Source organism: Homarus americanus, unplaced genomic scaffold (assembly GCF_018991925.1).
Source record: "Homarus americanus isolate GMGI-L3 unplaced genomic scaffold, GMGI_Hamer_2.0 scaffold32583, whole genome shotgun sequence".
Classification (NCBI taxonomy): domain Eukaryota; kingdom Metazoa; phylum Arthropoda; class Malacostraca; order Decapoda; family Nephropidae; genus Homarus; species Homarus americanus.
This window is the reverse complement of record NW_024713129.1, coordinates 35,081,533-35,093,008: the sequence shown is the minus strand read 5'-3', so window position 1 is coordinate 35,093,008 and position 11,476 is coordinate 35,081,533. Positions and strand designations below refer to the sequence as shown.

The window sequence follows — 11,476 nt, the reverse complement described above, 5'->3', positions numbered from 1 at the left end:
ATCGGTGTGGGCTCTTATGGGTTTAATTTTGTTGTAGTATCGGACTGCGCGAAGTGGGTGGGGGACTGCCGGTGGCAGGAGGTGGCGATGACGAGGATGGTGCAGTAGTCCACTACCAAACCTTGCTAGTGCTTGGTGGTGGAGGTCACTGAGGGATGGCATTTCCAGGGTGGAGAGAGCGTTGATGTAGCCGGAGTAGTCTGCGCCATTTTCTGTGCCTTCTCCAGCCGACGTTGTTGGGTGGAGTTGAGAGAAGACGACCAGGCTAGTGACGCATACGTTAAGTTTGGGGAGAATAAAGGCATTGTAGATGGTCCTCAGCTCTGGCGTGGGTGTCCCAAGTGACCTAAGTCGTCGTAGCATGTAGAGCCGGTACTAAGCTGCCTTGATTGTGTTGTTTACATGTGTGTGTGTGTGTGTGTGTGTGTGTGTGTGTGTGTGTGTGTGTGTGTCTATTTGTCTGTGTTTCTGTATATCCGTATATGTATATATGAATATTTATGTGATTGTGTTCATGTGTGTGTGTGCAATCTGTCATTTGTTTGTTTGTTTATTTGCTAGTTTTACCTTATGATTTCCATTTACTTGCTTGTGTTGTTGTTTATCCGGCCGCTTTTATTGAATTCACTGACGCTCTGACCCTCTCTCTCTCTCTCTCTCTCTCTCTCTCTCTCTCTCTTATTCACCTGGCTACTATTCTTATCTCTCCAATAGGTCATATATACTATCTACTGCCTACCCTTATGTTTCTCAGAAGGTCCTAAGTTTATTGGATCGCTTGAGGATTAGGCTCTAATTTATTTCACCTTATGATTAAATACCCCAATGGTGCCTGGGAGTTATATTTATTTAGCTTAGATTAGATTGAATTAGGGCAGGATAGGTAAGATTAGATTGAATTAGGTTATGTTAGGTTAAATTAGACTTGGTGAAGCTATGTTTAGTTAGGTTAACGTTAGGGTGGTTAATCATCAGGTGACATAGGCTAGGAGGAACCTAATCTTCACGTGATCCGTTAAACGTTTCTTCGATGACAAAAAATTCTAATGTGTTCGTATGTTAAATTTTCCTCTCGACTGAAGGTGTGAGAACGTATCTTAGTGACTCATATACGCTTCAACACACAGATGGATAGATAGATTCTCAAAAGTTCTTAGGACAGTTTCCTCCCCGTAACTGTAAATGAGAAACCGCATCTAATTGCAGTATTACAATAACGTTTCAGTGTAATTTCGTCGCTATTTACACTTACGAGCCTCTAAAATCTATCTTTGTATCGTACCTTAAGTGGGCCGGTTATTTAGGAGGGAAAATTTTGTTACGAGCTTTTCAGAATTCCTCTTTATGTCGTATTTTAAGAGAGACCGCTAAGAGAGAAGCTTCACTTGCAAACCATTGAATCTCTGGGTCCAACGAGACTCATTTTGTCTCTATCTCCCCCACTCTCTTCCAGTCTCTCCTGCTGTCTCTTCCCCGACCATTGTTCTCTCCTGCTGTCTCTCATCCGGCCATTGCTCTCCCTGCTATCTCTATCACCCTCGTTACTATGGTGATACGAGGCCCTGTGATAAATAGGTGTTCTAGTTAGGAGAATATGGTGATGGTAGGAGAACATGGTGATGGTAGGAGAACATGGTGATGGTAGGAGAACAGGGTGATGTTTAGAGAACATGGTGATGGTAGGAGAACACGGTGATGGTAGGAGAACATGGTGATGGTAGGAGAACATGGTGATGGTAGGAGAACATGGTGTTGGTAGGAGAACATGATTATGGTAGGAGAACACGGTGATGTTAAAAGAACATGGTGATGGTAGGAGAACATGGTGTTGGTAGGAGAACATGATTACGGTAGGAGAACATGGTGATGTTAAAAGAACATGGTGATGGTAGGAGAACATGGTGTTGGTAGGAGAACATGATTATGGTAGGAGAACACGGTGATGTTAAAAGAACATGGTGATGGTAGGAGAACATGGTGTTGGTAGGAGAACATGATTATGGTAGGAGAACATGGTGATGTTAAAAGAACATGGTGATGGTAGGAGAACATGGTGTTGGGAGGAGAACATGATTATGATAGGAGAACAAATTAGATCAATAAGGGAGAAAGAAGAACGAGGAAAGATAAACATACTCCAGCTCAAGGCGGTTTATTCACGAACATCAACAAGTAAAATTTGGCACGGCTGTGAACACATGTGTCTGTTTCACTGACCTAACACATTTATAGTATATACACCAACACCTCTTAGTTGGATCGTAACTGACAGAAGTGGATCAGGCTCTCTCTCTCTCTCTCTCTCTCTCTCTCTCTCTCTTACCCCTCGATAGCCAGATAGCCACAGCCTGATGGTTATTATCAGGTAGAAGCCGAATGATTAACTTCCCGTAATCTTGTTGTTATGTGATCCGGGTATAATATACATGTTCGGTCTCCACATCATTCATGCAACATTACGCACATGTGGATGCGAAGGAGTTATGTCGAACAAATGGTTATCATTATAAAAATAATTTGTTTCGTCGTATTTGGTCGTGTTGACATGACAACATGATTTCACCTCAGAGGATGTGGAACAAGCCGTCGGGTTTTGGGGTCAAATGACATGACAGGCCATGGAGGGAGTTTTTACAAAGTGACTCAAATCTTACTTCGGATCACCTGAAGATAGCATGAATATTAGGTATTCCAGCTTTTATGACCCAAACGCTTCCTATGGGATTAGGTTAGGTTAGCGCTACGTTTGGTTAGATTAACGTTAGGTTAGGTTAGGTTAGGTTAGGTTAGGTTAGGTTACTTAATCACCAAGTGAAATAAGCTGAGGTTCCTAATCTTCATGCAATCCCTTGCCCCATATACATATTAAAAGACAAACGCATGAGACAGTTGGTTAACGATGCGTGATACAAAAGCTTTATTATGCACATGTGACATGTCTTTACTCATGACTAGTAGCAAATGGATCGCCTGAAGAACAGACACCTTAGCGTATTTCACCCGATGACTTATTACCCGAAAATTAACAAGGGGGTCTATGTTAGGTTAAGTTAGGTTAGGTTAGGCTAGGTTAGGTTAGGTTAGGTTAGGTTAGGTTAGGTTAGGTTAGGTTAGGTTAGGTTTGGTCTCCTTTAGGTAAGGTTAGGTGTGTTAAGTTAAATTAGCGTTAGGGTGGTTAATATTCAGGTGAAATAAACCAGGGTTAGCTTCAAGTAATCCCAGTAAACACCTGGTCGTGAAGACTCGACAGAAATTCCTGACAGTACAGACAACTGTTCGTCTCCCGCTAAATATCCTCCAACATTTCCGTAATCTAATTCAGCTGTGGAAAATGTTGAATAATTGTGTTGGTTCCAGCAGGTCGGCTGTTACGCCCCGCGAGGTTTGACGTTGGACGAAGTCATGTCCACACTCTATATATACACACATACACACATACAGTATATATACAAACACATACACACATGTATACATTTTCACACACATATGCAGTAAACCACACACACACACACACACACACACACACACACACACACACACACACACACACACACACACACACACACACACACACACGAACAAAGAAACAAACAAATACACACGACCACCGACGTTTGTACAATATATTTTTCAGTGAAAAACGTAGAGTGTAAGACACGTAAGGGCAGATCCAGCCGGCTGTACACACTATACACCCCAGTACACACCCCAAGTGAAGGTAGGGCGAAAGGGAGGGATACACACACGGGGTATTTAGACCTCCCTTCCATTTTCCTCTTCCTTAGGGATGCTTATACTGTTGCTAAACTTATATGCAGTGATCTTAAGGTTATATCCTGCCCTCTGATCATTTTCAAGGAGTTCTGAGTCTAATTAAGAGGATCTGATCCCTGTAGAGCATTACGATCTACTTTAGGAAATTTTGATGTTCCTTCGAAGCTTTTAAGCTTCTTTGAGATTCAGATCACTTCTTTAGGAATTCTGGCCCTAAAGAAGGGATTCGGATCATCTTTAGGGATCCTACTAATGTCTGAAGGGATTCTGATTAACCTTCGAGATTCTAACACCCGTATTATTAAACAACAACTTCCCCTGAAGAGGGTCGTCGTGTTTCAACCCGAGTTTTAAACTAAATGAGTCCTGAGGGACACCGCAGTACAGTACTTAACGGGGTGGTGTGGCGGTAAAATTAACTAATTCCAATATTATAAACTAATTTTATTGGAATTAGTTTTATTTTACCGCCACACCCCGTCAAGTACTGTACTGCGTTGTCCCTTAGGATTCATTTAGTTTAAAACTCGGGTTGAAACACGACGACCCTCTTCAAGGGAAGATGTTGTTTAATAATACGGGCTTAATTCTCTTCAAGCAAATCAAATCAATTTTAAGAGATTCTGATAGCCTTTCGGGATTGTGATTGTCTTTAGAGACTGATCTTTTTAGGGAATTCTGTTCCTCTTTGGGGATTCTGATTACTAAGAAGGAATTCTGATCATTCTCATTAAGTAAGCCTGACACTCTTCCCGGTTTTCTCAGTCAACGAGGAACAACAGTGTACAGGCTACGTCATCCACGCCGATATTTTTCAAGGACACAACGAAGAATATCGGTATACATATCGGGAGAAGAAGCCGGTGTTGCGATCGGTGTGGCCTGAAGTCGCGACCACTTTTTTTTTTTTTACAGTCTGGGGCTTGTGACCCCGTAATGAGCGATGGTGTCCGTCCAACCCCATGTCCCTTCCACTCTCCGTCTTTCCGTCGTGGGCATCTTCGTTGTTGCGATCACAGTCGCCTCTCTGCAACCATCGGTCCGCTGTTTTGAAGGTACATGTCGTCGTGTTATTGACGCTCCGTAACGTTGAAGACCTGATGCCCTGGATGATATGTTCAGTGTGGAGGGCTCCGTGTCACTGCCCCCGGCATTGGTCTTGTTGTCAGTGAGCATCGAGGTATCGCTGTCCACTGCCACCATATCTGTAAGACAAACCAGTAACACGATTAGCTAACATAACCTGAGTAAGGGAAATGTTACCTCTTCCAGTTGTCCGTGCAATATTTCTTGTTACTTCCAATTTTCTGTGAAACAAACAGACTACAGTGGACGCTCTCAACCCTCTGCATTTATTGGTTAAATGGAGCAATCCCCCAATGATATGAGTTATAAATAATGACACCTTCATTGGTGAGCTCTTAGGCGACTCGGTATGCAGTCGGAATAACTCGAAAGTATTGACACCTCGTGTGGTGCTCCTCCAAGCGTTACGGTGTGGAGTGGTGGTCTCCCAGGTGTGGGGGGTCGATTTGGCACTTTTTCAGGTTTGTCTTAAGACTATCCTTATACCTTTTCCGTTTTCCACCAGCACTACGTTTACAATTCGTTAGGCGATTGTACAGTAGCTGCTTTGGAAGTCTACTGTCCCCCATGTTAGTAACAGTGCCAGTCTAATGTAGTTGTTCATTGATAATGGTAGCCTTGATTCTCCTCCTGTTGGTGTCAGCGAAAATACTGGCACTTGTTCTCCTGTCTTCCCAGCATTGGTGAAAGTTTTCAAGTGCCTTGAGGTGCCTCCTGTATGTGACCGATGTCTCGCAGCCATACAGCAGCTAGGGTAGGACCACTGATCAATAAACGTTCAACTTTGTAGATAATTTCAGATCCCTTTAGCTGAAGAAACGGGTAAGGAGTCTGCCAAACGATTGAAATGCTCATCTAATCCAATGTTGAATCTCTTCATCGATGTCCGCAGTGGTGGAAAGGTGGGAGCCAATGTAATGAAAGTGGGTGACATTAGAGGGGGTAGTACCGTTAACATGGATGGATGGTGGAGGTGGGGTTGAACCAGGGGCAGGTTGAAAGAGAATCTGAGACTTACATACATTCACCTCAAGGCCGAAATGTGCATACGCAACTATGTAGGTGTTCAAGATCTTCTGTAGGTCGCGTTCAGTGTGAGCGACAAGGGTGAGGCGTCTGCACACTGAAGTACAGTGATGGAAGCGCCCGACACCTCTGTTCCGGCCTGGAGTCGTCTTATGTTGAAAAGACCCTTCATCCGGTACTGGATGTCCACCTCGCCGGCTAAATTGTCAATGGCAAGATTAAGAAGGCAGCCCAAAAAGGGAAAATATATTTGTTGCCAATATACATATTCATGGGGAAGAACTCAGACTGGGTCCCATTGAGCAGGACACTACCTTTTATGCCATCGTGGAGCTGTCTCATAATGACAATGAATTTTGGTTGGCAGCCAAAACGAAGACCTCCCTGTTGACCGAGTCGACGGCCTTAGTAAGGTTGATGAAAGCTATGTACAATTAAAGACAAAAGTCTTGTCGAAGTTTGTCCGAAGATTAAATATAACTCGTGAAACATTATGAGAGCCTCCCACCACAAGGCAGAGAGCACCAAAAGTTTAGTCCTTCGGCATATGTTTTTCCAAATTTCACGATACGACTTTTGTCTTTCATTGTACAAGTCACAACGCTGTTCTCTGTGCTTTTCCTGTATCTGGCAGGCATTAAAGATCATGTCAGTGGTGCCATGTGATGTCTATAGCCACATTCAGATTCTGGAAGGAAGTTTTCTGCCTCAGGATGAAGTCTGTTTACTAGGACTCGGGCGATAATCTTCCTAGCTACAGACAGCAGCGAGATCCCATGGTAGTTGCCTCAGTCTGACTGGTCTCCCTTGTTTTTATAAATATTAACAATGGAGGCGTCTTTAAGAAGTCGGGGATTTCCTCTTTCTTCCATATATTCTCCTTGGCTGCGATTCCAACAGGGCCTGTTGCTTTGTTATTTTTCATCTGCTTGACGGCAGTACCTACCTCATCCCTGGATGGAGATAACTGAGGTAGTCTGAACATCCACATCGGTGTTTTGGTTGAGCACCGAATGGTATTGCTCTTTCCAGCACTGACGGACGTCTTATTCGTCTTTAATTAGGGCCTTATTATTGGATGAGTGGAAGGGGACCGTGCCACGAGAATTTGGGCCATGAATTATTTTGTAGAATTGAAAAGTTCCCGCATCTTGTGTTTATCCGCTTTTTTTTGGCGTTTCACACGCTATATTCTTCCACCATTCATTCATTAGTTTGCGAAGTTATCGCTGGGACGCCACTTTCTACTCTTGCAATGAATTAGCTATGGTCGGAGCCAAAGGGTTGTTCTGCCAGTCAGTGAAAGTCGCACGTTTACCTTGGACGAATGCGTTGATTTCATGTTATTTTCATCAAACCAATGCTGGTGTTTTCTTCCGATCTGGCCAAGCATCTCACAGCAGATATTTGTCTGACAGCGTAGAGGATACCCCATTCGGCACTAGGATTTGGGTTGTTTGTTGTTGAGTTGTTTTTCAGTCCATCGTGGAGCTGCTCTCTGAAAGCATGTTTTACCTCTTGATCCTCCAATCCCTTGGTGTTAAAACTTCTTCTGGAGGCTTGTTGCCTTAACCGTTTTGAGGCAGTGTGAAGTGAGAGTTTGGCTTTGACGAACCGATCATCTGTGTCATAGTGGTCTCAGCCACACATAGCTCGGGTGATGAGGATATCTCGACGATCTCTTTCTCTGACAATTAAGTAGTCAATGAGATGCCAATGTTTGGATCTTTGGTGCTGCCAAGAACCCTTGAACTTGTCGCCCTGCTAAACAAGGTGTTGGTGATAGTGAGGTTGTGTTCAGCACACTTGCTGAGGAGGAGTAGGCCATTGGGATTACACTTGCCTGTTCCGTTTCTCCCTATGGTTCCCTGCCATATGGCAGTGTCTCTGCCAAATCTGGCATTGAAGTCACCCAGGAGTACACCCTTATCTTCTCTGGGGATACAGGTTAGCACTCTGTCAGGGTCTCCTTGATGTCACCCTCTGCATCCAGTGCTAGGGCATATGTACTGATGAAGAAGGCATGGCGTGAGTGATTCAGTGGGACTCGGAACGTTAGGAGGCGCTGGTTGTTCCCAACAGGCATTTCAGTTGGCCTATTTTGGTTGGATTGGCGAATGGCAAAGTCAACTCCATAAATGTTGTTTCTCTCTACAGCAGGCTTACCCATCCAGAAGAAGGTATAGCCAGACGTCTGTTTTGTGTGTCGACCCTCGTCTGGGGGCCGGGATTCACTAATGGCTGCTATGTCGATGTTATACCCTGACAACTCTTTTGCCACAAGGACGGTTCTTCTTTCAGGACGTTTATTTGTGCCAGTATCCAGACGGGTCCTGATATTCCATGCAGTGATCATGAAAGGTTGTGTAATTTGGTTTTGCTTTGATCTGTGAATATGATTACATTTTCGACCACATTAGGATGATTTCACTGAGTGCTGTTGCCCAGTCAGGTTGATTTTATAGGCAGACTATGTTTAGGGTACCGTTTCTAGCCCCTTCCTCATGTTAGGTGAGCAGAGTGTCTCCTGAAATGGGCTGTTCAGTCGCACACACACAGGACTGGATTGTACTTCTGTCAAGAGCTTAGCGCATAAACAGCCATCTTATCTCTACCGCCCATGTGCAGAGTTGTGATGAGCTGGATGATGGCTGTGTGTGAGTTGATTTATTATGTGAGGCGGAAACATAGACTCCAACCACACATCTTGGCTCTCTCTTTTTCTGATCCAGTGGTGCAAGTAGCTGCAACAACTGGGAGAGGTAGAGTTGCAATGGACTGCCGATAGCACAGTTTGTTGCGTTTCGCCTTTGTAGCGTGTCCATCTTGCAATGCCTTTATCTGCCATTGGGTTCCCTTGTTGGTCACCTCTTCCACCTATTCCATCGCTGGGTCCTTACTGGAGCTCTGTAAACATGAATGCCGGATGTGGGGCTCCACTGTATATTTTTAGTTCAGGGTTTACTCCTGTAACCTTATATTTACCAAGGTTAATCCCCAAGGCTGCGGAGCAGTGGTTGGTAGGCGCCAGGACGAGTTCACATGCCAGTGAGCCTATGCACTTTCCCTGTGAGGCCCACTGCTGCTCCGAGATCACCTGCTGGTCAAGCGTGGGGCCGCGAAGCACCCAGTTACCGTGTGTTGTCACAAGGAGGCACAGCAGGAATCTTGGTGGCGAAAAAGCTGTGCACTGGCAGGGAAAGACTTACGCAAAGCTGCTTCCCTGTTCACCGCAAGGGCTAGCCGGCGGCTGTAGCTGAAACGGAAAGGAAGCAAGCAGTGCCTGCACCTTAACACTTATATAATGCTGCCACACTAGACGCATTGCGCACACACATTCACACTTGACCATCTACCACAGTAGTAAGGAAACGTCCTATCGGCGCCTCGCAAGTGGCTAGCACGGGGTTGCCTTTAACCCTCCTTTCCAATTCCCTTTAAACCGTCCTCCCGACCAAGAAATCAGTGCAGGGATTGCTGATCAATTCTTCACAACGATTAATATACAGTGACAATTTCAACTCGGAAAGAATGGAAACACCAATGAGGTAATGGACCATAGGAGGGCGGAAGGAGACACTATCGGCCCAAACCTATTAACACTCAAGTGCCAAACCCTGGACACTTTTTGTGAAAGTTCCTCGTCAAACCATGCGGGATAAACCATACGACTACACCAAGTGTATTGAGGCTGGCGACACCATGTGGATTGAGGCTCGACATCAACCAGTGCTCGTCCATCTGTACAACACCACAGCAGCACCAGGACTGGGACCAGCCCCTCGCCAACCACAATGAAAACTATCACACCTTAGTTTCCTCCATAATACCACCATGGAGGCAGGCCTACAACCACGTATTTCCTTCACAGTACCACCAGGAAGGCAGGCCTACTACAACCACGTGTTTCCTCCATAATACCACCAGGGAGGCAGGCCTACAACCACGTATTTCCTCCACAATACCACCAGGGAGGCAGGCATACAACCATGTGTTTCCTCTAAACACCACCAACCAGGCAGACCTACAACCAAGTGTTTCTTCTACAACACTGACTTCTAAGTGATTTATAGATAACCTGTATGCTCACTCCATGCCTCCTTTTATACTGAAATATTTTGTTAAACAATCCACTGCCCACTATAAATAATACTTTGTAATTTTTGTCCAGTGTATATCTGTATCTTCTGTCTGCTCTACTTCTTCTAATAAACTGTTAATTATAATTATTATTGTTATTATAATTATTATTGTTATTATTATTATTAGTAGTAGTAGCCAAGTAACTGTCGCTTCATGTAGTGACGGCCGACCAAGTGAGTATATATAACTAATATTACATCAGTGCGACCATTGAAAAAGTGGTTATTTCTGCCAAAGATATATAAATAATTGTTAGGTGTCACAATTCTTGCTCTCAGTGTATCATTCTGATGTGTGGATTGTCGCCCACAGGGGGGTGGCCTACACACCCACGCGCACACGTATCCCCTACTACCCGGACATAGCAGTCCAGCCTGTCACCTCTCCGCCCTTTACTCATAAGAACTAGTTTCTTCTTCGGTATGGGACCAAAGCAGATGTCGGAGGAGGACGTAACTGTCGCTCAAGGTACGGAACAGTATGCCGGGTAACAGACAGTGTTGCGTTTATGCTAGCCAGTGCCAAAATTGCACTAGCTGTGAATGTGCGAGGAACAACCGACCATGTGTGGTTCCACAAAGGGAAACAATTGTAGGAACCCACAAGGCAGGGAGCCGACACAGGAGGCCACAATGGATATTGCCGATACCCAACCGCCCGATTATATCCTAATTGATAGCAGTGAGTCTACTCAACCTGAAAATGTAGTACTAATAAACGCTGCTCCCATAGTAGCAGATGCCCACGAGGTGAATGAGAGACAGCCACCACAGTGGAATGGCACGTCGATGGAAAATGCGGACATATGGGTTAAAGAAACTTACTCAGAAATTATCAGGTGGTCGCCAGCTGACCTGTTCGAACCACCCAAGTGTGCGGCCACCAAAGAAATGATTCGGTAGATGATTCGCCTCATAACTGAGTACACTCAGGACTGATTCCTTGTCCCTTTAGCTCTTCAAATACTGGCAATAATACCACATCTATTCTGTCAGAAGACACACAGAAAGACAAAGCACAAAGAAAATGCGGCAGCAATGAAGAGAAGATTGACAATGTGGCAGAATGGGAAAGTAAAAAACCGGTGACGTTGCAAGAAAGTTGGGAAACAAAATGCGTGTGGGAAAAGTGTCTTTGGCGGTAAGATCTCTCACAGAGGAATCCTGCGGTGGGGTTCCGCCAATAAAAAGAGAAACATTAAAACAACTGAAAGAAAAACGTCCCCCTGCAAGTGAAGACGAAGGCATCAGGTTCGAGGGTGACTGTATCCCACCCAAATGCTGTCCTGTTCGAGAAAATAACAGGAGGGATGGTGTGGAAAAGGGCACTAAAGACTCAGGGAGGTGCCTGCCCTTCAGGTCTGGCTGCAAACGGTTGGAGAGTCATCCTCAGCACTAACAAGTTTGGCCCCGTAGCAAGTGATGTCTGCACTGCCATTGCCGTCCTT

The 11,476-nt window shown here is 44.8% G+C and overlaps 1 protein-coding gene across 1 annotated transcript in view; it reads right to left on the bottom strand.

Moving 5' to 3' along the window:
• Positions 1-4,672: 4,672 nt before the first annotated feature.
• Positions 4,673-11,476, bottom strand: part of LOC121870785 — a 113,768-nt gene continuing 106,964 nt past the window's right edge. The window contains exon 6 of the mRNA XM_042372740.1: positions 4,673-4,979. Within this exon, the coding sequence (XP_042228674.1) occupies positions 4,684-4,979 (296 nt within the window). The 3' untranslated portion in view covers positions 4,673-4,683. The remainder of the gene's footprint in view (positions 4,980-11,476) is intronic.